Here is a 25,284-nt window from a genome sequence, read left to right on the forward strand (position 1 = left end):
GCCTCCTTGTCCTCTTATGCAACGTATGTTCAACACGAGTGCCTCCAGACCGGACAGTTTGCAAGCTCTATCGTACGCGCTGTGCCACGTGTACGCCCGCTCGACTCGTTCTGTATCCATCCCGGCACCGGTATACTGTGAGCACCTTATTTAATGCAGGTGTAGTAGCCGGTCCTCTGATCACTCGTCTAGACGCGGACATAGTTTGCGCGCGGGCCAAGAATCATTACGATCCCTCCATCTTAGACTTAGCTGTCCAGATGGACCAGGAGCCTGATGCTTACGACCTTGAGCTTGAGGTCTTCAAGCGGTACTTCAAGCAGCTACACCCCAATATGTCATATGTAATGTATTTCTCGTGAAGAGAATACGTGTTATGCCCAGATAATGTAATCATCGTTTTTACCCCTTCTACGTTGGCGCGTCGTGTAGTTCCAAGGCATATTCATTCAGTCTTTCAAAATACAAGCCTTATGCATACAGGGAAGGGCTTGGAAGTGCCACTCTAGGTCGAGCAATGATCGAGTCAAGTCTGAGTTCACAAATTACTGGCCATTCTGGTATACATGCATGCGATTCAATCAGAGGGCCGATTAGTCATTCTTGTGTCAATTCCCATGGCACTTGCGTCTTCAGTACGTCCGACATAATAATGCGCGCTCTTTAGCGAATGGACACAAGTGGATTGGACAAGGAGACCATAAGGAATACAATCGAGCAATCATAATTTAGATGTTCGTAATAAGTCATGAACAATCGTAATAGTCATTTTGAATACACCGGTACCGGAACACGCATACAATAAGAGGTTACAAATGCAGATGCCTTGAAGGATCTTGTGACACGCTGCGACTCGGAGGAGGAAAAATCACGTTGAGGGGCAGATCGAGTACATGAGACTGAGGTGGTTGAGCGGGAGCAGGTGAGGAGTCGAGAGGAAGTATCCTCGGCTCTACAGCTGATGGCGCAGATGTGTTAGTCTGAGCCCGGCCGTTCAGTGCTGAGGAAAGTGGAGTAGGAAGGACGATTTGATCCCTAGAAGGCGTAAATCTTGGCCGGAAATGGGGCCGCTGATGGCTTGATTTTCTAGGACTGGAAGCTGTGCGGGGAGCTGGGGGGACAGGGTGCTGGTCACCGGCCGGCCGACCGTGTCGTTGTGACGGCGACTCTGGGAGCGTGGTCAAGGTAGCACGATTGCTCGCGGTTGCAACTGGGGTCCCAGTGGGAGCTAAGGAGCGGATGAGAATAGGACGTCGTGCAGAACTAATTTCTTGAATCAAGATTTGAGGCTCTCCAATTAGGCGTACTCGCGTGCGATGGGACTGAGATGACGGGGGAGTAGAAATAGTCACTTCTGCAGAGCTTGAAGAATCCGGGAGGCCAACAAAGGCTCGGTGAAGGAAACTGTCCGAGTTTCGCGAGGTAACATCTGAAGTTGAATCGATAGGAGATAGCGATGTAGGAGATAAAGCTGGCGGAGCTGGGAGTGGTCGCTCTTGCCTCTTGTCAGTAAGAATTGATTGAGTTTGGTGTGATAAAAGGGGAGTGCAGCGCGATGCAGGTAAGAGATCCACTGAAGCCACCTTAACTGCATCGGCCACCAAGTTCTTCTGACTACTACGATAGGTCCGTATGGCAGAAGGTGGAGGCGGGTCATCATAAGTATAATGGGCCAAGGTTGGATCTGTTCTGGATCGTCTCCAAGGGCGGTCTTGGTGGGAATGCCCCTCCTCGTTAGACGGGAACATACTTTGCCACCAGGATGGATGGCGATGATGTATGGGGGTCGCATTATCAGGTGAATCAGGGTGAAGGTAAGAGTATTTAGCACCGTGATCTCTGGATTGCGCTGCAGTACGAGTCAGCCAGCCATCACATAAGTAGGCAACGTCAGACATACATCGCTTGTGTCCTCTGACAAGCAGCTCTCTTTCGATCTGATCTTCGAGAGGATCGCTTCGTTCCTTCCTGCTTCTAGAGTACTCACCCAGGCCATAACCGTAATCATCGCCAATACCCAGCCACTGCCGCTCAACATCGATATGAACAATCTCGTCTGCCTCGACGGGCAGGGGCGTCTGGTCATGAAATGGCGATTTCTCGCTACGTGGATGCACACGATTGCGCATGTCAATTCTCGACTTTCCAAACACATCCTCCATCACCGCCTCTCTTCGTGAGAGCGCATCCGTCTCGCGATTCCGCATCCTGTGGATCATGTAGACAGTGCCCGTCCACAGCTCGCGAAAAGTCTCGTTGAAGTTCATGGCATGAAGCAGGGAGCGCCAGCGCACTGTGCAATTGGGAGGAGTGTAATAAACCTTATAAGTGTACGCGCGCATGTGGAGGAGTGCGAACAGGCTGAGGACACCAGGCGGTCATTCCGAGCTGTATCAAGACGGCGTATAGTTTGCAGAAAAAAAGTATACTCACGTCATCTCGAAAGTCTCTAAGATTGCGCTGATGCCGGTGGCGATGTTATCAGCGGTCATGTATTGGGTCTGTGAGCGACGGGGCCATCCGTTAGACTAGATGATAAGTCCCAGAAAAATAAACGCACATCCTTGATTACACCGAAATCCTCCAAGAGCGATACAAATGTCTCTTGCCAGAATGTGAGAAATACTAAAGTAGGTCACTAGGATGTAGTAAACATGATATCTACAAACTCACCAACAGCTTTGACCGCAAAGAGCTTAAGCAATGGCTTATGAGGCGCCAGATGACCAGAAATGGGGACGTAAAGTTGAAGGAGACAGTACATCGCTATGGTCACAGATATCGACATAATCACGGTGATCTAGGCCGATAGAATGAGCCTTATAAGTTCGCAGCTCGCATGACGTGATATTCACGTAGAGGTGTCCCCATCCAGGACTCCAAGAATCATCGCAGTACAGGCCTATGTAATTGAGGATCACGGCTGCAAGCGTGGTACTACACTTAGTATATCAGCAGTGAATTTGAATCGCTAACAGTGCAAAGACTGACATCGGTCTAACAACGCAATACTGCAATACGCCCCATTTCATGAGTTGCAAAAAGTGCAGACCATCCTGCGTATCGCGCATAAGCCTTGGAGCGAACAAAATTCATCTGAAGCAAACTAACTTCGGGCTTCCACCGAATGAACTGAAGTGGAAACACCCATCGAGTCGGCGTGCGCCCTTGTCTCCTTGCTTCGCGGTCATTTTCACGCGATAGTCCTACCTATTGTAAACACATCAACGGCTGCTCGTCGCGATTAAAATGTGTGCGTACTTTCCTTGCGAAAAATGTCCTTCTGCTCCAGCGGGTCATGGGAGAGATAATTCAGAATCAAGTAGAAAAATGACGTTAAGACGATGGCTTCGTAGCAGTCGCGTATGAGGAGGAGCGCAATCGAGTGATTCTAGTAAAAGAAGATCCTCAATAGGAATTCAGCCTGGCCCATCGGTGGTCATACTCACCCAGAAAAGATAGGAAGTAAAGGTGATTACTGCATATATAGGAACCATGAACAATATCCGCACGATATCTGCGCACCAAAGTCACACGTCCAGCTACGTAATATAGTCAAATTCATACAACATACATCGTTGTTCCACTTTCTGCAGAGAAGGGTGAGCCTTTATGCATAGAAGTAATAGATGCACCGACATTTGTGTACCACAACAAATGTTTGTTAATCAGCCAGAAAGAACCAATCAACGCAAGAAGGGTGAAGCAACCGGTGATGATCCAACCAATCTGGAGTAAAATTCGAAAGCAACGATTCAGTATACCGATAGTATATGTGAACCAGATGATTCGAGACCGACATCATGAGCTACGAAAACTGTCAGTGGGACTAGCTACCGTGTTGTGGAAAACTGACCTTGCAAGACTATGTTGCCATGTTGAATGAGCGGAGGCTCAGCTGGTGCTTCCTGCGCGAAGCATTTACCATTCACTATGTCCGCCATGCTTAATGCGTGTGAGAATACGATCGATATCACTACTCGTTGTCCTCCAAAGGGAGTATCAGAATAACATGTATAGAAAATATGTCATAAACAGTCGTGAGTAGTCGTGAGTGCGGTGAGACAAGTACAGAACTTGAGGAGCGAACGTATACTAGACACCTTGGATATCGGCAAAGCGAGCGTAATCAAAACGACTGAAGCAGTAAGAAAGTCGGTCTTCGCCGCTTGATAGCGAGAAGAGCGATGCGAGCACTGGGAAGCTTGTGCTCTTGCAGCGAAAGCGACAGGTTGTCCAAACAGCAACCCAGCCGAAGCCCGTCGTCGATAGCCAAAGTTACTACACGGCGGCGCGGACAGCGTGACATTAGACATGATGTCACCCTGTTGCATGCCGTTACAAGCGACGTTTCCGTGACCAACGAACGTCAATGTGACATGAAATGGTGCAATTGGCTAAATTTGGTGGAATTACAGCTCGAGGCACTTTGCTGCCTCGTATATTCTACACTAGGATTAACACAACTTAACTACAGCTCTAATCTTGTTTGCTTGTCCATCTGCTCCTTCTGCTTAGCCTCGAGTTCCCTCCAAAAATTTTGCCGCAATTGAGGGAGCACAGAATCCCACCTAAGACCTCAATGGGCATGCACGTACCATGTCCATGCATCAGACTTGAACCTATCTTCGTCAGGAGGCAACTTGAAGTACTCCAGTTCACCTTGCACTCGGAAGAAATCCCTCAAATAACCTAGGTAGCTGTCGTCAGCCACGGCGTAGCGAGACTTCAGAATGGTCGTCTTCGCTATTTGGTGCGACATATAAAATGTTTTGAGTGTAACCCCGTCCTTATATGGCATCATAATCCAGCTATTTTCAGCCGCAGGATCCCAAGTCAGTGCAGTAGAAGATGGTGAGAGCGCACGAGGCGGAACAACCCCAGTTGTATCCAGATGCACAACCCAGCTCTTATTGTCGACTACCCATCTGGGAACCCCAGGGAAAAATTCTCGAGGAAGGCTGATCTCTCCGGCGACCCGAGATACAATAAGGGGCGTAAGGGCAATAATCTTCCACCCTCGTCTGGCGTACTTGCCAAGTGCTCTTGTCTTACTGCTGCTCTTACTGTCATAGCTGATTGCGAGCGACTCACGCCGCTCAAAAGTAGCATACGGATAGAGCGAATATGCAGTGTTATAGAGACGAAGTTCATGACACAGGCTGGCCCAGAAGGTGAGTTCTGCGTGGATATGCGGATTAGAATTTAGAGGGGATCACTGACTTGAATTAAACTCTAGGATGCACTCCATGGGAGTTGTCGAGGTAACAATAATCTGGACCTTCAACTTGGATTCGTCACTGTTACCCGACTGGGCCGCTTTCGTGAACGTGAACATTTCTTCTATAAGATCCAAGTAATAATGCTGATAAAGTGGCTCTTAAAGCACACCTTGGGATATTTCAACGAGTACTACCGGTTCCGGCGAAGTATTCATGCTCTTTACGGCTTCCTCAAAACTCGCATCTTGGACTGAATTAGGGACGAAGTCATACCCGTCGTTTATCAACCATCGGCCGAGCTCCCGTGCATGCTGGTGGTACACCTATAAATCTAAATCTGCTTCTGGGTAAAAGCTCCTATCCAAGAGCTGCAGGGCGAAGGAGCCAGAAATGAGTGTCGCCGTCTGCGCTTGCATAGATCGGAAGACGATGGGCTCTGAGACGAACCGAGCCAAAAGCTTGTTGACGTCAAGAGCGCGGCGGCTGTAGTCCTTTACGGCGGAATGGGTGCGCCGACACACACTTGAGATACGAGCGAGGGATACTGGAGAAAGGTAGGAGAATAGCTTGTCGTACTGTTGAACATATCGTCAAACAGATTAGAGACGTCAATGTCCATGGCTTCGCGATAATAGGCCGCGCCGCTGGATGGGCAAATAAAACATCCTTGTATCAGGATATAGATGTGTTTTCAGGTGAGGTCTCTACCTGGCAGGTGTAGCTTTTGTGAATTTCATGGTGGTTTACAGGGGTCGAAGAGGTTCGAGCGCTAAGAGCTGTACCAGCGTCTGAATGGGGTAAAGTCAGATAGTGTGCCTGTGCGACATAGCATAAGGGGATCCAAAAGTTGCATAACCTACCGCTGGGGATTAAAATGATGAGAGAATACGGAGCGCCACAGAAACGAGATGGAGGAATTTGACTCAGACTGGCTGGAGCCAGGAGTTGTACCACCGGCTATGATCACGTGTCTGAATCCTTTTTTTCGCATTCTGGCAAAGTTTTAAAAAACTCAGCTTGTCGTTGGTTCGTCCGTACCTCTCTTCGATAGCTTGTGAAGCGTAAAGCTTACTGTGTCTGCCGTGTCCCAACGCAGAAGGGGAATCGCATTAGAAAGCGGGAGTCGTCCGGATTAGATCCGCAGACAGCGCCTTTCGTCAGTTATTCCGCCAATCTCGTCATGCTGTCGCGAGCGGTGCTGACATTGTTCGTACCACCATGGCGCGCCTCATAAAAAGACAGCAAACTCTCCTTAGCCGGACATCCTTCCTCTCACCCAAGCACCTCTCAATCACCCACCATGTCGCCCGCCGCTTTGAAGGGGTTCAGTACTGCCTCCGAGAATGCACACACCAACGGAGCCACTAAAGCACGTACAGACGGGTTTGGCACACGAGCGATCCACGTTGGATCGGAGCCAGATCCCGAGACTGGTGCTGTTATTCCGTCGATATCGCTGAGCACGACTTACAAACAGAATGGTGTTGGAAATCATAAGGCAAGTCAACATGACATGTTTCCCGGGAAGTTTGGTACTGACTGCGCCTCGTAGGGTTTTGAGTATTCTCGCTCAGGAAATCCGAACCGAAATGCGCTGGAAACAACTCTCGCATCTCTGGAGTCCGGTGGCGCTTATGGTCTCGCTTTTGCGTCTGGATCATCAACGACTGCGACAGTGCTACAATCCCTCGGTCCCAACGCCCATATTGTCAGCGTCAACGACGTGTATGGAGGTACATTCCGGTATATGACACGGGTCGCTGCCGAAAACCAAGGGATCGAGACAACGTTTGTTGATCTCGAGAACGCTGATGATGAAACGATCGCAGCGGCATTCCGTCCGAATACCAAAGTTCGTGTCCTTACCTTCATGTACCATCTTCATACTTATGGCTTTCAAAAGCTGGTCTGGATTGAATCACCCACAAACCCTACCCTTCGACTTATCGACATTCCCCACATTGTCTCCCTCGCCCGCGAAGCTTCCTCATCGCCCCTCGTCCTCGTCGACAACACCTTCCTCTCACCATTCTACTCCTCACCTCTCCTTCAAGGTGCGGATATCGTCATGCACAGCCTCACGAAATACGTCAACGGGCACTCGGACGTCGTCATGGGCGCGCTGATCCTCCCCTCACATCACGCCGCGCTCACAGAGAAGCTGCGCTTCCTGCAGAACGCGATTGGCGCCGTGCCGAGCGCGTACGACTGCTGGCTCGCGCAGCGCGGCGCGAAGACGCTGCACCTGCGCATGAAGGCGCATGGCACGAACGCGCTTGCGGTCGCACGTGCGCTCGAACGTTCGCCCTACGTCGAGGACGTCATATACCCTGGACTAGCGTCGCATCCGCGGAACGACCTTGCGTATCGCTCGCTGTCGCCGCACGCGCGGAAGTTCGTCGACGATTATGCTGAGCGTAACGCGGATGGCGGGTTTCCGTATGGCGGGATGATCTCCTTCCGGATACGCGGCGGCGCGGAGGAGGCCGACAGGTTCCTCACCGCCACGCGTTTATTCACGCTGGCGGAGTCCCTTGGTGGGGTTGAGAGTCTGGCAGAACTGCCGGCGCAGATGACGCATGGCAGTATTCCTCCGGCTGAGCGGGCCCACTTAGGCATTGGCGATAACCTCATCCGGCTCTCCGTTGGGGTTGAGGAGACAGAGGACTTAATTGCTGACGTGGAGCAAGCGTTGCGTGTTGGAGTTGAGGGCTTGTGACTTGATTGTATGTTGTGCTTGTACATTATAGAGCCTTGCATTGTCATCATGTAGATTTAGACATCGCTTTCGTATGCTTTCTAAAAGCAGCATTCTGAGTTTACGTCGGTGCGATTAGTAAATTTATTGGCGCATATGTATGCAATAGAACACCGGCCCAATGCATGGAGATCAGCGTGAATGCCGTGTGTATGCATGGAACGCGCCATTTCTGCGGCTGCGGCTGCAATGGACGAGAGCATCGAGGACAAGCACTCCAAGGTGGGCGAGTCGTTAACATCACGCAGCGGCGCATAAATTTGTACGCCACGAGTTGTTATATGATACATTGATTGGCGTGCCACAAATCACACTTCTTACACCTTCCTCTTTATACAACGTACGTTCGTGATTTCGATCCTCCAGCAAGACGTACACTCGCGACTACTTCCTGCCCGCCTTCTTGGCGGCCGTCCGGGCCCTGGTGATCTGCTTCTTCCACCCGAAGCACTGGTTGCAGGCTGGACGACGTGTCAATCCACAGGCGCGTCGCGATATACAGTATCAGGAAACGCACAGGTAGAGCCATGCTTCTTGCACTGGTATTCGCCGTCCTTGTTGACGCTGGCGGGCGGAGCTTCGATGCCCTCGCGGTCTATCGGGTCAAACTGAGGAAAATCAGTAAACACGGAGGGACAGATACATAAGTTCAGTCAGTGCACGCACCCCGAAGAAGCTGTCGTTCTCTTCCCGTCCGTCGAAGGAGCATTCAGTGCACTGTGGGACAACATGAAGTACATCAGTGCACGATACGCACCACGAAAAGCGACTGGATACTCACGACCTCCTTGAAATGGGTGCAGAAGAGAGCATCGTTGATCTCTACGGAGGTTGCGCTGCCGTCGGACATGTCGAGGAGAATGATAGATCGCGGCTGAGGGTTCGTCACGGAGCAGGCGAGGGAGGAGTCGCCCTTCGAGTCGTGTGCGTGCGAGAGGTGCGCAAGAATGAGTGGGAAGGAGCTGCGGGGAGATTTATATAGGGGTCACAGGGCGAATGCGGGCCATATCTGGGCAAATACGGGTGGTAAGCATTAGAAGTCTGGAGCAGGCTGAGCATCTGACGGACTCAAGGGGCATATGACCCTGCTGCCCTGTCGTCTTGGGTGATGGAGCCTCCCAGAGCTTCATCACGTGGGCTTGCAACATAGATGTATACCATTGCGACGAACATCTTATACAGAACGCGAAAAGCTCAAGACGTCCACGACACTACCTATGTTTATATCGCGCTCGCAAGGATGCAGTACCCGCACACTACCAGCCACGGCTCCCAGCCTGTGGAGTCTAGAACACGTAGCCGGGCGCTCGGCCTTCGATGAATAGAGCAGCCAGCCGGGACAGCTAGAAACCCAGCACGTCTATCAGTGACCTCTTATTGTGTACCAGTGGACGCACTTACCCTATGATACTGACCGTCGTGAACTACTTACTGTCGTAGTGGTTTACGAGGTGAGAGAAGATACCACCGAACTCAAGAGAAGCACTGGATACTTCGTTCTCGACAGTCTTCGGATGGTCTTCCTCTGCTCGTTCCCACCCTCCCCATGGCCAACAGCGAATGTATGCTTCGGTTATTACCGTGGCGCGAAAACTTTCGAAAGCGAATTGAGGCTGATGCCCGTCCTTCAGTGGCGCAGGTAATCCGATAAACGAGTCAACGGGAGCGTGTATGTTAACCTTCAGCTTTCTGAGCCATGTCCTAGCTTCTAATTCAACCACACCAGCTCCGCTATCGCACTGTACACGTAGAAATGGCGAAAATAGTCCGATGCCCATCGTGAATGGTGGCCTGAAGTCCCAGCAGAGTCCAGTCGAACGGTACCCGACCAAATACGCTTGCACACCAGGGAGGGCCGAACCGCCTGCAAGGCATATAGTTTCATTGTCCACCTTGAAAGTCTGACTCCAGAGCCAACCACTCGGAAAAGATCTTCCCCAGTTCTTCTCTAGATGTGCAACTCCATGACCTGTGTACGTACGGCCCGCGAGTACAATGGTATAATCCGCATCGCTCGCCAATGAATAAACATGCCAGTTCAGAGGAAGATAACGGGATAGACGCGCCAGCGGGCCCATGGGCCCTGAGAGGGGACGAGTCCTCAACCAAGATGTGTGATTTGTCAGGCAGAGGGTCAGAGATAGTCGTACATCGGGGATGGCGAGGGTGTATTCTGTTCGACTCGATGTAACCGTCATATTGCCTAGCCCTGGCACATTGATTCGGAATGAGGGCGTCTTAGAGGTGGGATCTTTGGCCGTGATGGATAACTGTTCAGGGTATATTTCATGGTAGAAAGAAGGTACTTTGCTTCCATCTGCCGGCGCGTGAATCACGCAGACTAGATTCTCGCGTATCTTCGCGTTTTTAACCCAGCAAAAGATGAGAGCCAAGGTACCTCCGTCTTCCAACTGAACACGCGTGTAGTAACCCTCGAATTTGGCTGATGGGTGAGGTGCAAAATGGTCACGTTGAGGGCCCGGAGAAGGCAATCCAAAACAGATGGCCATATATTCCAGGACGGTCAACGCTAGGGCAAAGGGGAATAGGTATACATCTTCCCAATCCATTCTGCACACTAATTAGATTGAAGAGAAAATCAAAGCCAACTTATGCACCACTCACAGATCGCCGAATTCCAAAGCAAGTGATAATGCCTAGGGGTAAAGGGAAAGACTGTGGTGAGGATACTTTGAGGATACTTATAAGCGGGGTCTACGGGATTGTCGAGGAAATTGTTTATAATGTCGTCAAAAGTAATGACAGGCAGTGCGGCGCTGACGTATGCTGTCAACGATCCATCCTGAGTCCTGGGCGATGTGAAGGCGAGATATCTCCATAGGACATGAGAAATACTGCCACGCTCATTGGATGGAGAATTAGAAATGTGAACATCATCTATGAGTTTGATCGCCTGCGCAGTCGGCTGAGTAAGTTGGGAAGTACAGATACCATAATGTGGAAGCAGACAGACAGATAGTGCTCGAGTAGAAATCGCAGCACATAGACAGGTCAAAGACAGCGGCACCGTGACGTGCAGTCACTAGGTGTCACACAACATCGCGCGATTAGATCCTTCGACGGACTTTAATAGTCCACCACTTTTCAGAAGTCTCTTAGCTCGATTTTTCCGAAGTCCCTGCATTGCGAGCATTTACCATGGCGAGCGCAGCGTGAGCATTTGAAGAGGACGATCTCGTCGAAGTTCTTGCTGACCACCCATTCTAGGGCACCAAAAACTTCGTGGGCGGACGATGTCGACGAACTCGGTAAGTTTTGGGAACCATTTTCATGCGTCCTACCACATCTTATCCTTGAAACTCTTGCAGAACAGCCCCCTAAGATCGAAGACACCATCGACGAGAATGGCATCAGGACTACTGTTGAGTACACAGTAAACGATGAGGGGAAGAAGGTCAAGGTAAGTCTTCCATGCAGCCGCTGCATCGTATCATTTCGCTTATTCGTGTGTGCATACAGATCACGAAGAAAATAAAGCGGACCCTGCAGAAAGCGGTCGTCGACCACACGGTCGCTGAGCGAAAGATGTGGGCCAAGTTCGGCCAGGAGAAGGGCAACAAGCCTGGTCCAGACAGGGCGACCACGACAGTTGGGGAGAACGTCGCTTTGAAGCTCAGTGCGGGAAACAAGGTGTGCATGGCAGCATTTCATCGGTGAGTAAACGTACGACGTATTCATCCTACCCCCAGTCATCCGAGCCCGAGCCATCTGCCGAGCAAACGATGAAGAACAACCTCGTGAGAGCTGGTGCCGGCAAAGTTGTCTGCCGTCTGTGCAAGGGCGACCATTTCACCGCAAAATGTCCCTACAAGGATTCTCTGCCTGGCCTCGACGGTGCTGGTATGGTGTTCATCCTACTGATCGCACCAGCGGTTGCTGACGGATGTTTTCCTAGATACCCCTGGTGGAGACGACACAGGAACGCCCGCGGAACCTGCGGCTGCGGCACCTTCGGGCACTGGGAAGTATGTCCCCCCGTCCATGCGAAGCGGCGGGCGTGGTCCGGGCGAAGCGATGTCGCGGCCCGGTGGCTCTCGGGACGATCTACCCACACTGCGGGTCACGAACATCTCGGAGGACACCCAGGAGAACGATTTGCGCGATCTGTTTGGCGCGTTCGGTCGGGTCGCGCGTGTCTATGTGGGCCGCGATCGCGAGACAGGTGCCGGCAAGGGCTTTGCATTCGTCAGCTTCGAGGATCGCGGGGTCGCGCAGCGGGCGATGGATAAACTGCACGGGCGTGGATATGATAACTTGATTTTGAACATCCAGTGGTCACGTAAGCGTTACTCTGTCGCTGATCCGTATGTATACACTGACATCTGCGCTCGCAGAACCGAGGGAGCAGCGATGAGGGTTATATCTTTAGGCCGTGTCGTGTATCATTGTTGTGACATCTATGTGTTGTATCTGTAACGTCGCGTTTCCGTGCACATACTATGTGCAGGCATGCAGCTCGAATTGCTCGTTGGGTGCGGAAGTTCTCACACCGTCCTCGCGGCTATTGCGGCACATATGTACATAGGAAAAGGTCGGGGCGTACATGCGCCTGTCATCCCAGCTGGAAGCCCGCAGTGGCTTTATCGAATTGCAGAACTGGCTTGAGAGGCTTAAAAGGTGTAGTACCTGGATTTTATTGCTTGTCCATGATTGTCACAATGCGAGGGGTACGCAAACTTGATGTCTACATGTGTTAAGGACAAAGAACGAACCACTACATGAGTTTTAGCCATCATGCAGGCCGCAATTCGTGATTGCCTACCACCCGAACACGTTTTTCAAGTGTCATTGATAGGGCAGCACGGCTGGTGGTAAATATGAAGTTCCACCGTATGTCCATATTCCAGAAACGCAGCGTTCGGCCAGGGTCGGACGCGAGTTCAATGTTTGTTCTGGTTCTCAAGCGCCTGATTCCATCTCTCACTTGACACTGCCATAAGGCCAGCATGTGGGCGCAACTCAAGCTTTTTCGGTGGTGAATGAAACGTTTTGATCATCCGAAAATCTGTTCTCCTTTGATAGTCTGGTGTAGTTCCATTCAACACGGCATCGAGAAAGATTCTGAGCCCATGCATCTCAGGGTATTTATTCAGATGCTGATAGACTCCATTGAAAGCAGGTGCCGTTGTACATGTTTTTCCCGGTCAATAAACTCGTTCTTCTTGAACAGTAATCACAATTGCGATAGCATATTCATGGAAAAACATGTTATCCTCTACAGATATACCGTCTCCAACTGTAGATCTCCCTGCCGGTGCTTGGCATTCAAGTAGCTCCTGAACTTTTCGGACGGGGTTAGCAAGATGTAATTGGTATGTTCCTCGACTTTGGCCCAGTATTTCAGACTGGACTTCGGGTCGAGCGGGGACGCAAGGATGCAGGCAAAATATCGGGCCGCCCGCGTACCTCGACAACCCCAGATGCCAATAGCGTAAGCCTCTTCCAAAATGAATTTGTGCGTTCCGCCTGTGTCCACATGAACCTCTCTTTCCACGAACCATTCTGACCTGCACGGAAAGATGGCCCTCGTCCCAGACTTGTCGATATCACGGGCAAACCGGATGTCTGGCACACGCACGATGAACATCTCCATGCGCAGCCCCTTGTTGGTCAGAACGAGCGGTTCCTCGCCGAACAGTACAGTCTCCTCTTCGTCCCGGGTGATGCGCCCCAGGTAGCAGCCCGGCGATGAAGGCACCATTCGTGTTGGGTGGCTCGTGGCCGCAGGCGAGCCTATCCAGTCCAAGATGGCGGGGTCGTTGGAGACCTGGATGATCGCCTCTACAAGCCTGAAGAACGCCAGGTCGGGTCCCTCGCCGTACGCGGTGGGGATGCTAACACCAAACATCCCCATCAAGCAGTATGCTCGATCCTCGCCTCTGGTTGTCGTTCGTCTCGCCGCCCAGGCCATGCGCTTTGGGACGTCGGTGGGGCCTGGGGAGTAGGACATCATGTCCTCGACTCGAATCCCCGCACCCGAGGCCAAGTGCTGCAGCAGCGGTGTAGAGACAAACTTCCGCACGCCGCCGGCTGCCGCGGTGTCCTTATCGATGTCAGCCTGCGCACTCGTCAGCGGGACCCACCCCCTTCCAAAACACTTGACCCTCCTCGGGGCCAGCAACTCCTGCAGTGTCCATCCCCGAGTGAACCACTCATCGTGGGGCAGGTCCTCGAGCGATGTAGTATCAGCAAAGTACACGATGCATATCGCCGCGTTGTGGTACCACCGATACATAGAGCGGATGGACTCGTCGAGTTCGGAGCTGCTGCCCTTGTCGATGCAGCACGTATCGGTCCACGCAAAGTCGATGCCGAGGTGCGCCGCCACACTGCAGAATCTCTGCAGCTTTTCGTACCCAGGACTCCCGGGGCGCTGAGCGGAATCAGGGGCCTGCAGCATCTCCGAGTACGTCGGCTCCCTGTTCAGCCACCGGTGAGAGAGGATGGCATACCGCGTTCGCGCCTCCACCAGCCTGCCGAGGGCCAGTCCTCGTGGGTCGTGGCCATGATTGTTGCGCTGTTGGCGAGGAAGTTGTTCGACAAGCCCCGCGTTCTTGGTCAGCATGGCTTCGACGTGCTCTCGCACGGCCATCCTGTCCATAAGCCGAAATTCAGGTATGTATATCAAGTGTATTGGCATCTCGTCATAGACGCGTCGTGTGATGGCATTGAGCACGTCAGCGGGGATCCCCGAAGTATGCTGCAGCGAGAAGCTGAGTAACATAATGGCCCAAGAAGGACTTGTATACGCACAACCATCGGAAGTCCTGAGGTACCAGGTGGTGGGAGAGACATCATCTGTTACACATAAGAGTAGGTAGAAGCGGCTCACACAGCAGTCACATTAGATATCCTTGAGCGGCTCGAATCATCGCACCGCTGTCACCGCAAGCGCACCTCTGGCTCGCGCTCAAAAGTACACTCAACTACGGGCCGAATATGATCACAGTGTTCCCCCGATTGATTCGTGCCTCATATTACGAACAGCAACATCACGGACGAGATAGTCGTTGAAATAATCCTCACATAAAAATATATATCGATACAAATTGAGATGGTTCATAGTGCATAACGATCCAACGTACGCGCCAAAGAGCTTCCGCGTCCATCTCTTCTATTCGGAACGGTAGCCGCTTCTAGGGCGAGAGCGCGTCTAGAACTGGACCTTGGAGATGATGCTGTAGAAGTGCTCGCCCTGGGTCTTCGCGAGGGTGATCTCAAGCTCGGTCGGAGTGCGCGAGCCGTCTGCACCGGCAAAGGTGCCTGCGCCCCATGGGGAGCCTGTAGGGTGGATATATGCGTGAGCATACGCGAAATAAGTGGGTATATGCGCGGTGAAGGCGCAAAAACGATGTGGAATAGGTGAACGGGAACAGAAGCGGACTCACCGCCGCGGACCTCGGTGAGGTTTGCCAGCTGGCCGAAGGTCTTGCTGTAGCCGAGGGGAACGAAAATGAGGCCGTGATGGACAAAAGTGGACATCATGTTCACGACGGTCATTTCCTGTCCACCTCCGGGGGTGCCGGTCGACACAAAGACCGATACATATTTGTTCGCAAGCGATCCCTGGGCCCAAAGACCGCCGGTCGCGTCCCAGAACGCCTGGCAGTGCGGGTAAATGTGAGCATGCGTCACGGACGCGATAGGGGCGGGAGCACGAGGTACACACCTTGACCTGAGCGGGCATGTTGCCATACCGGGTGGGCACGCCAAAGATGAAGCCATCGAACTGGGGGAGGTCTGTCGGCGCGATAACGGGGTAGTCGCGCTTCGGGGGCGCATGCATCTTCTCGAGCACCTCAGCGGGGAGGGTCTCGGCGATTCTGAGTGGGCATATATGTCAGCCTACATTAGAGGCGTATTTCTCGCCAGGGACGTACTGATAGATCGTCGCCTTCCCGCCGGCAGATTCGACACCGCTCTTTACCGCCTCGGCCACTGCAAGGGAGTCGGCGGTCAGTATGAGAACGAAGCGGTGTGAGAGCAGGGACTCACTTGTGGCGATGTGGCCGTACATGGAGTAGATGATGATGGCGATCTTGGGGGAAGACATGGCTGCTGTGGGTGCGGCGGCCGAGGTTGTGGTGGGTTGCTGAAGCTTTGTGTCGCGTGGGGGGGGCTGGGTGGAGTCGGCGTCGGAAAGGGCTCGTCTAGTACGCTTTCCGGGGAAACACATTCAACGGGGTGGGTGGTGAGGAGATGAGGGGGGTGGAGGGGGGCTTTTAAGTGAAGAGGGGCGCCTGAGCGGGGAGCAAGTTTCCATAGTGCGGACTCGGAGGACAGGAGCCTAGAGGACGGTCAGCGGATGTGGGACAATTGCGCTCGTTCTGGCTGGGCCGTGGCCAGCTCACGATCTGAGCCCCCTACCTCGAGTGTGTTGGTCAGCAGGCCGTCAGCATCGTTGGCTGAGCCTCGACGTCCGCGATGACGCCCGCCCTGGAGGATGAGGCCCAATTAGGGAGCCATGATGCGCTGCCCTTCCCAATCCGGCAGAACACTCTCGCCCTCACCCGCTTCGACCCACTCTATCACGTCCTCGCGCCCATAAGCCGCCTTAGCGCAGAATTCTTCCTGCATCAGGATCCTTGCTCTCACACCCTCGGCGGAGGTACTCAACTCAAGCTCCCGGATAACCCCTCCTAATCGCATTTGGCCTGAATCTCTCAGTCGCATCCTTGCCATATCGATGGGCCAAATCCCCAGAGCCCAGCATCCGCCGTCCGATGATTCGTTCTTTAGGCTCATGCTTCGCCTCGGCCGGTAGCTAGGTGCAGCTGCACTCGTGTATCGCAATCAAATCTTCGGGGTTCGTCTGGCGCCGCTCCCTTACTCATCTCTTGCCTTGCGTCTTGTTCTCTTCGTCGTCAATCACTTTCGTAAATTTATTGCTCAGCATGTTTCGTTCAGGTGGGCTTCAAGATGATATATCTGTTTTTTGATGACGCGCATCGTTTTACGTGGGCGATTATGGACCAACGAGCGCTCATCCCGCCGACAACGCCACCCCTGCAAGTGACGGCACGGAGCCCTGCCCCCTTTCGCTCCCTCGTATATCATTGGCCCTTCTTACCCGTTTACTGAAAGCTCAAACGCTCACGGAGTTTGGTTCGACGTTTACGTCGCCCTCGACATGCTGACCCGACAGTTACATGTACTCTTCCCCGGTACGCGCGTCCAGCCTCCACGTAAGCGCATACGAAGCGTTCTTTTCTACGTTTCGGAACTTATTGGATCATACAGCACTTTTCATGCACTTCCTCCCGCGACGTTTGGGTGTTTCTTTTTTTTTTCACATAGATATATGCGCTTCCGACCCGCGACACGCGTGGTCCGCACCCAACGCATTCGGCGCCGTTCGCGAGAGAGCCTCTCTCGTCTTGCCAGCGCACACAACATACCATCATTCTCGTTCCTGCTGACCATGCGCTCTACCATCCACCTTTGCACTCTCTTCCCAAGACCTCGGGGTATTGTCAAAATGTCAGCTGCGAACGTCGATCATCGAGATCTTCCTGAAAGTTTAAGTCAGATCTCGAGTCGACATCAGTATACATCCTCGACAGCTGCCACGAGGCATGGAAGACAAGGCGAATGTTTCCCCGGTAACGCCACCAAAATCATGGTATTGCCGAAATTGACATATGGCTCTATTCAAGTGATAGAAATGTCGCACGCTTGCGTGGAATTCCACAACTGCATCTGTACCTTGTGCCGCAGTAGCCTCGGAACGGGCACCATCCGGATCACATAATGCCATTGTCACGCTGCTACACGCAGAACGAAATCATCGCCCTGAAAGTGATCCCCTCTACCCTCCCCAACAGGCCGCTACCCCGGGTCTGCGACCTCATCTACAAGTCTCTACTCTGACCTCTACCCTGCTATCGTGACAATAGCTTCTCTGAACGGTTGGCTATTGGTTTCTTGCTGGCTTCTTATGTATCGCTTTTCGTTGGAGGGTGCATACCGGCCGCGTTGACTGCAAGAAGAGAATTGCGCGAAGCATACGTTCAGTATGTCGTCAATGCTCCGGCTCTTCGAGCGGAACAAGCCACTCTGATCAATTAGCAAAAAATTGTCGCACGGGCGTGTTTCCACCGACCGGTCATCCAGACCCTTCCCACTCCGGCGCGGCTCCGAATGGCGTCTTCGTGCTGCGGTATCCCCACTAGCACTACTCTCTTGACATTTTGATTTTCACCTAGTTTGCCGGGCGTCGCACGAATCTGGACATCAAATTTGACCGCGTGGCGGGACCGATTGGACAAGCTGCTTTGCTGATGACCGGTGTCCTGTAGGCTGCTCGGCGACTGGGCGTTCAGTGATCAGATGTATGCTGCGTACGCCGGCACGCTCGCGCACACAATCACACGCACGAATCTTGATCTATGGCAAGCTCCTGGGTGATTTTCTGCAATCTCAAGAACTGGATGTGACAGCTTTCTTCGGGTTTTGAACATTTTTGCGTTCATTGCTGCCCGATTGATTGTTGGTGGGCTTCTGGGTGCCGTCGCTCTCAGGCTGACACAGCGTCCTAGTGCGTACCTAGGAATATGTGTGTATAGCATTGTGAAAGTCGTTCCAACCTGGGAAGCAATGACGAGATTGCAAAGCCCGTGAAAGTAGGTTGGCGGTTCGTTAGTGTACGTTGCGATTGAAGTTCAGTACCTCATCTCTCTTGGTGGAAGGCAGACGCAGGGAACCCGTGAAATACTTTCCACACCATTGACTTTCCAACGGACAATACATTTTTTAATGCAACTTTTCCGTACACCTCTATTTACAATCCACGTCTGTGAGCGTTTGTAGTCTTATGAGAAATGTGCGTTCCCTTTGAGTCCGAGTTCGGTGTGAGCCGTTAGGGTAAGCGATGACTTGCGTCAGAGAAACGTTGAACGTATGCGAGCATCGAGTATTTGACGCCCCTATATCAGTCGGATGGTATTGTACACGTACACTCGAACCACTACTGGCCACTGGGAATCAATCACCCCAGATCTCCATGGCGAATTCGGAGGTTGGAGCGTCAACCTCTGTCTGTCCCAGACGATTGCGCAAGTTCAACCTGCTCGATTCAGAGAGATATCCTTGAAACACGATTAGGATGGACTCACATTGCTAAGAATGAATTTGCATAGACTAGTGTTCGCTATTATCATCTAGCTTCCGCACAAGCTAATCGCGACTTACCCGTCCCAACAGCAGCGGTAAATATCTCCGAGTACATCGTACCCTTGTGGATATCAACAGCCAGGTACTGATAAAATCGACATTCTATCAGACGAAGAATGCGACGATTCAGAACCAGACTCACGATCGTGAAACCGAGGAGTGTGACGAAGCTGTGAGTTCTCTAATCAGTCAAGTATCTCTAGGAATGTTACTCCAACTCGCCATTGTAAGACTCCACGATTGACCGTGTAGACAACCAGCTTCGACAAGATTGTTTCTGTGCTGCAGTAGGTAGTACGTAAGAAAAACACCTTTGACCAAGCACTGATTCTGATCGGATTCGTACCGCCGGAAACCGGACTTGCTACCCTGCAGAACGTAGCATAGCACAGTTGTAATGAAAACATCCACAAGCAGTGAGGTGGCAATTTCCAATGCTCCTGGGGCCTACACGCAGCGTGTCAGAGAACGTAGCAATTGTTCTACTGGAAAATCCTACCTTTTCGCTCGTAAAAGCACCAGAGATTTGTGTGATTGTGAGCCTGGTACAAAAAATCAATGAATACCAGTGACACATCAAAGTATCATCAATGAATCGACATGCCCACAATATGTTGTCCCTAATGGTGAATTGCATAAATTTAGATTCAACAGGAGAAAAGACACAGTAGCGTACACAAGCTTGATGCTAGCAGCATCGATATTCTGTGTTAAAATCAGCGGTCTCACATATGATGTGGAACAATCACCGATATCGGCTAGAAGCAATGGTAGCTGTCGTAAAATTCAGACCTGCTCACATAAGTGAGCCGATAAACCCACCGCAATGAAATAAAAGAAATATCTGTAAGGCCCTCTCTGTATCACTTTGAATTGCAATGAGTATGCAACGTTTCTCAATGAACTAAACTTACACGCCGAAATCTTGTACATGAAGAAACTTCAAGAAAACTGATTATATGCGCGTTCAACGTCATAAATTAGTGATGACGCACGATTGGACAAGTATCCTCGTGATTGACTAAAACTCAGAGTCAATATATGTCGTGATCGATAAACACGACCCTACTCACTTCAAGGAGCAACTGAGCCTATATAATAGTAAGACAGGTGATAACGTCAACGAAAGCATATTTTTGAAAGGCAGGAAGGCACACCCCGTATGCACTACACAAAAGTACCAAAGTGAGTGTGAGTATTTCCCACACTGAACTGAGTCAGCATATGACTCACTGATCAAGACTGAACAAGGACAAAAGATTGGAATGACGTTGCACAAAGTAATACCAAAGTTCCTCAGGGGAGCAATATACAGTCAAACCAAAATACTATATCCGATGGGAAGTTCTACCTGTGCTTCTGTAATGACCTTTGCGGTGTCGACAATCCTTCAATGAAATTAAACGAAGAATAGTACAACCTCAGCAAAGGAGCAAGAACGGACCACACAAGTGCTACCTATGCAGCAAAGTCATGGGGTTGGTATGAATGCCAGTGAACATCACAACATACCAGAGTCTTGAGTGTCCAGTTGTCTTTTCGGTAGTTCCACGCATAGTACAAGGCCTGGGCACATGTCCCGCCATACAACCTATAGCAAGTTTGTTCAGCTACTACGCGTTACTAGATGGGAACAACTGACGCGAATGAGAATAACGTCCCGATGAAAATACACCCCAGGGTGCTCGTAAGTTCAGATTGAATCGACGACATTGGGCAGTTCCTGCTGCAACAGCTCAGGGCTGGAAAGCCTACACTAGACAACTTTTATACAGCCCTTGCCATCCATATCCCACAGATGTGATGCATACAACCAAACATATGAAAGCAGTGAGAGTGTATGGATCTCAAAGGACATGCAACTTTTCCTTAAACGGACGAGCAGCGGAAGCGGCGCACACTCACACAATGTCAATGTTCAGAAAAAGAAGCAAATATGTATGTCAAACCGGCTGCCGCCGGCAGTCAGCATAGCCGAACAATCGATCTAGCTCGAGGAACATCAGCATGAATGCACCAGCAGTTCTGCTGATGAGTCTCGCCAAATGAATTCATGTTTACGACAGTAGTCAGCAGGCACTCTCACCTCAGGAAGAAAGAGACTTTGAAGGCAGGAGAGTTAGGTTCCCGTAACGCTAGCCCCTTAAGTTGAGGACATAAATCTATTTGAAGTGGAGCCTGCCTGAAGTAGGATATTCACACGTACGAACACTAGGTGCAGATGATCAGACTCGCTCGAGGTGCGCTGATGGTGATATTCATATTTTTGTGAATGACATTACCGTTCATAGGCCCGAGTGCCCAACGCATCCCTAGTTCCAGGCACAAATGATGATAAAGGGAATAGAATCTTGAAGCGAGAATAACACAAGTTTGTTTCCTCAAGCAGTCTGAAGCCAACACCATCGTTACGCTGCCATGACACCCGTCGCAGTGATAGACATTAGGCTGTGGCAAAGATATACTGAACTTTAAGGCACAGCTGAACAACAGCAAAAATTTAGAAGACATACTTGTTTGCCACAAAACAACCGTCGCGTCTCACGATGGGTAGACAGGGCAAGATACCAACCGTCATGGGTTTTGATATTGCTCAGGACTGCGACAATAGCTCAGTGTCGGCTTCTCGAGTTCTTTGAACCTCGAGAATTAGAATCCTGGTTCTGCCCGCTGCCAGACTTGTGACAGCCATCTCGTGTTCTTATTCCATGGTCTGCCTCGAGTCGGTGCTGAGATTGCGGGTCATGTCCCAGCTCACCTCGATCTGTATGGTTCTTATTGCGAGCGTGCTACAAGTTTTCATGCCCGTGGCCAAATTGTGAAGCGGTTGCTATAACGGTGAAACAGAGAGGCTCGCGCTGCACGACTTACAGACAGACGAAGATGCTCGGATGTTTTTTGCTTCGTGGTATCCACATTCCGAAGAATGTCTCCCTCTAAAATTCAACTCCAGCGGCATCTTCATCTAAACTGTTTCTCGTCATCTATGTGCGCCCTTCATCTTCGGGACAACATTGGCTGTACCAAAATTTCGCGAAGGATCAATGCATCTGGAAGATGATTTATGGCACTGTGAGCTCCTCGTTACGCACGGAGGTACCTTGAGACGCGGCATGAACAACATGTTGAAAATGCCCGAGCGCTGTGTCCGTAAACCAAGCGGCCAGGCCAGATAAACTGTAGGGCCGAGATTCGTTATGTAAGGTGGATGCGCAGTGAGTCTGATCGACGCGCGCGACCGGAATTCAAACTCGGTATTCGATCGAATTCATTCCGCGCCGTCCTCGGCACATCCGACGGGTGAGTTTGCGCAAAAAAAGTCTTATGAAGACTCAAGTGTTATTTAATTTCTGTCGGATTCTGAACTAGAGACTTAGGGAATATCATGTTAGCATGCACACAGATCCATGTTTCCGTTGAAAGTTTTAGAGGCTCGTACATATGTATGCATCTGATGTTCGAAATTGGGGGCTACTATACACTTTCCATTTTCGAGTCCTCCGCCAATTCTGTACTACTAGCAGTTACACCCTCATAAGTAATGGAATTCCCCGCCGCCGTAGTTGTGATGACTCTACGGACATGAACCTCGGGAGGCATACGCGGAGATGGAGGGCCACGACCAAGGCGGAAATCGCTTCCGCTAGTCTTGAATTGCATCATCATCGTCCACAATCTAATCATCAACGCAGGACGGTCTGGGACTGACCTGAGCGGAGTTTCCGTTGAAATATCCTCTCATTGGAGAGCGTGGGCCATGGCCCAATGAACTGATGTTGCCGTGGCTGTGGTTACTACGCGAGAATGCAGATTTTTGTTCGCCATGACTTGTTGTCGAGGCCCATGGCTCAGAAGAACGCAAAGCGTAACTCTGTGTGGTACGAGGTCCGGTCGCTCGCAATGATCTACGAGCGTTGAACCTTGTGGACGATAGCATAGCATCGAGGGTCATTTAAAGTTGGACAGTAAGGATCGCTTGATATGAGACATACATAGCCATGAAAGAGTTCACGTATACTGCTCTTCGATATAGTCAAGAGATATAGATGAGAAAAATGGAAAAATACACACATTTGGGAAGGCAGAAATTGACACTTATGATCGCGAACGTGTAAGGAAGCGCCGCCATCTAGAGTGAATGCTCAACAGGCGAATAAGATAGGAAAAATTAGCGTGTACCATCATGATGCACGTAAGAGAACATAGCCTGCGCAGTTGAGGAAACTTTAGCATCTATGGAATAAGAGCATGGCGCTTTTCAATACTTGCAGGGTAATGACACCAGTGTGCAATGCATATTGCATCAGCCATGTCAGGGAGAAGTCAATGCTATTGCATACAGCCGATGAGTACGTCGATTGCTGCAAAAGCGAGGCTACTAAAATGCACAGACCTTAGGAAGCCCGTACGACAGACCGTCAGCAGCCGGAAGACGCACACAGCAATGATAGCATCAAGGGAAGCAGCCGTTCCTAATGAGTAAAAGACCACCCACTGAACGGGTACTTCAGCGAGGAGAATGATAGCGCATGCGAATGTAGCATACCTCTCGGTCCGGCTGAAACATTTGGGCGAATTTGGTGAATTTAACACTGTGGGAAGAGCGAGTTGAGCCTACAGAGAATGCGACTCCGACTTGGATATGGGTCAGAGACTCACATTTCATAGCACAATACTGAGGAACCGATAATCGTGGGCAACTAGCTCTGAATCACAATTCAGGTAACATACTCACCTATACCAGCCACTATCGGAATTTGAGAGGAAGATGACGCCGGCTTCTTATGTGATGGACGAAAAACACAACTTACCGTAACCAGTGAGCAAACACACGCTCTTCACATAATAGTACAAGTATTATTTTGTTAGCTTCTTGAAAGGAAGGACTGGGACGTACAACAAAGATAGGGATAAGCCTCCGAGTCCAAGGCGTTGCACTGTGCACCATAATATCCACTACTCAGGTGAGCCTCGTTCTAAAGTCTGACGAAGACACATACATTTCCATATTCGTAGCACATATAATCTGGCATGGAAAAAAGGTTATTCATCGTGATCAGGAAGCAAATGGAGCCATGTCAACTAACGTGTGGACAAATATGATCAAGATGGCCTGTGAAAGATAATTATACAATGAATCGAGCCGGAGAATTCACGCACGACAACGATGATTTGGGCCTGAAGAAATGCGTAAAATGCATACAGCGACGTCTGACATCTCACCCACCTTGAAACTCCAAACTATATCAAGAAGTTCGGGGGGTCGGTAGTAATTTGTGATAAGGTACCAGTACACCAGATGAAAGCAGAGCGCCGTATGGACTGCATCCAGTATCCTGGATTTTAAGCTGGATCAACGGAGGCGTTCAAATGGCTTCGAAATGAAGCATACCATAAAGCACCGACGACGAGCTTATTCCAGATTGAATCATGGGGATTGTGTATTGCATACATGTACACTTGCACGTTGGTTGCACCGAAGAGACTGAGAGCAAGAGTTGACGTTACTTTGACCCCTGTGCTGTAAATATGCAGAGATCTACTCACATAGCAGCAACCAAGACACCAATCAGCATGGCTCCATAGGTTCCATTCAATGTTTCACCAGTTGGTGGAACCACAGGCACATACGGGTCGGACATAGTGTATAATCTAAATTATACAGTCAAGAGGATTCGATAGGACACGCTTGAGACATCTAATCTTATGCAATAGTATCCTTGAGAGCGGTCAGGTTGAAAGTCTGGTGGGGAGGACACACAAGTCGGAGCGAAGAAGAGGGTGTGGTCAAAAGGTGCAACGGCCTTTCGACTACGAACAAGCGAGCTTGCGAACAGCTACGTGGCTTTCGGTAGCATCCGATCCTATTCACCGGAGGACATGGTATGAAACGAACGCACACCATCTTATGGTCATTGAGTAAATCAGATATCTGTCAAAGGTGTCTATCCAGGGCAAAAACTTGAGATGGGGACGTACACTGGGTATACACTACGATTCCCTCAGGCTCCGGCGGAATATACATCTACCGGAGGCTGTTCACTGCTCAAGATGTCAAAGATATAAATGTCACTGGTGCACCATCACTCAGATTATGGCCGTTGTGGGAGT

At 50.8% G+C, this 25,284-nt stretch overlaps 7 protein-coding genes across 7 annotated transcripts; 2 read left to right on the plus strand and 5 right to left on the minus strand.

The window, feature by feature from the left end:
* Positions 1 to 809: 809 nt before the first annotated feature.
* On the minus strand, positions 810 to 5,841 carry FIBRA_01805 (uncharacterized protein; the record flags this gene model as incomplete). The annotated part of the gene is made up of 18 exons (XM_012323676.1): positions 810 to 1,849; positions 1,901 to 2,361; positions 2,434 to 2,501; positions 2,561 to 2,625; positions 2,674 to 2,800; positions 2,856 to 2,937; positions 2,992 to 3,056; positions 3,112 to 3,206; positions 3,262 to 3,391; positions 3,450 to 3,517; positions 3,575 to 3,590; positions 3,640 to 3,729; positions 3,801 to 3,808; positions 3,857 to 3,945; positions 4,599 to 5,181; positions 5,224 to 5,343; positions 5,392 to 5,545; positions 5,746 to 5,841. The coding sequence occupies 18 exons, from the start codon at positions 5,839 to 5,841 to the stop codon at positions 810 to 812; spliced, it is 3,357 nt and encodes a 1,118-aa protein (XP_012179066.1).
* A 681-nt stretch (positions 5,842 to 6,522) lies between these two features.
* FIBRA_01806 (uncharacterized protein) lies at positions 6,523 to 7,941 on the plus strand (the record flags this gene model as incomplete). The annotated part of the gene is made up of 3 exons (XM_012323677.1): positions 6,523 to 6,705; positions 6,775 to 7,074; positions 7,126 to 7,941. The coding sequence occupies 3 exons, from the start codon at positions 6,523 to 6,525 to the stop codon at positions 7,939 to 7,941; spliced, it is 1,299 nt and encodes a 432-aa protein (XP_012179067.1).
* A 370-nt stretch (positions 7,942 to 8,311) lies between these two features.
* FIBRA_01807 (uncharacterized protein) lies at positions 8,312 to 10,550 on the minus strand (the record flags this gene model as incomplete). Its single annotated transcript, XM_012323678.1, has 6 exons — positions 8,312 to 8,430; positions 8,498 to 8,588; positions 8,647 to 8,697; positions 8,762 to 8,893; positions 8,970 to 8,989; positions 9,413 to 10,550. The coding sequence occupies 6 exons, from the start codon at positions 10,548 to 10,550 to the stop codon at positions 8,312 to 8,314; spliced, it is 1,551 nt and encodes a 516-aa protein (XP_012179068.1).
* A 589-nt stretch (positions 10,551 to 11,139) lies between these two features.
* On the plus strand, positions 11,140 to 12,355 carry FIBRA_01808 (uncharacterized protein; the record flags this gene model as incomplete). The annotated part of the gene is made up of 7 exons (XM_012323679.1): positions 11,140 to 11,153; positions 11,209 to 11,249; positions 11,310 to 11,401; positions 11,461 to 11,631; positions 11,691 to 11,841; positions 11,897 to 12,280; positions 12,336 to 12,355. The coding sequence occupies 7 exons, from the start codon at positions 11,140 to 11,142 to the stop codon at positions 12,353 to 12,355; spliced, it is 873 nt and encodes a 290-aa protein (XP_012179069.1).
* An 861-nt stretch (positions 12,356 to 13,216) lies between these two features.
* FIBRA_01809 (uncharacterized protein) lies at positions 13,217 to 14,796 on the minus strand (the record flags this gene model as incomplete). Its single annotated transcript, XM_012323680.1, has 2 exons — positions 13,217 to 14,701; positions 14,755 to 14,796. 2 exons carry the CDS (start codon positions 14,794 to 14,796, stop codon positions 13,217 to 13,219), a joined length of 1,527 nt encoding a protein of 508 aa, XP_012179070.1.
* Positions 14,797 to 15,154: 358 nt separating this feature from the next.
* FIBRA_01810 (uncharacterized protein) lies at positions 15,155 to 16,054 on the minus strand (the record flags this gene model as incomplete). The annotated part of the gene is made up of 5 exons (XM_012323681.1): positions 15,155 to 15,282; positions 15,390 to 15,603; positions 15,671 to 15,824; positions 15,882 to 15,939; positions 15,997 to 16,054. 5 exons carry the CDS (start codon positions 16,052 to 16,054, stop codon positions 15,155 to 15,157), a joined length of 612 nt encoding a protein of 203 aa, XP_012179071.1.
* An 8,175-nt stretch (positions 16,055 to 24,229) lies between these two features.
* FIBRA_01811 (uncharacterized protein) lies at positions 24,230 to 24,815 on the minus strand (the record flags this gene model as incomplete). The annotated part of the gene is made up of 5 exons (XM_012323682.1): positions 24,230 to 24,286; positions 24,334 to 24,351; positions 24,401 to 24,509; positions 24,566 to 24,658; positions 24,721 to 24,815. The coding sequence occupies 5 exons, from the start codon at positions 24,813 to 24,815 to the stop codon at positions 24,230 to 24,232; spliced, it is 372 nt and encodes a 123-aa protein (XP_012179072.1).
* Positions 24,816 to 25,284: the final 469 nt, after the last annotated feature.

The sequence above is a fragment of the Fibroporia radiculosa genome, assembly GCF_000313525.1.
Source record: "Fibroporia radiculosa TFFH 294 genomic supercontigs, scaffold926, whole genome shotgun sequence".
Classification (NCBI taxonomy): Eukaryota; Fungi; Basidiomycota; class Agaricomycetes; order Polyporales; family Fibroporiaceae; genus Fibroporia; species Fibroporia radiculosa.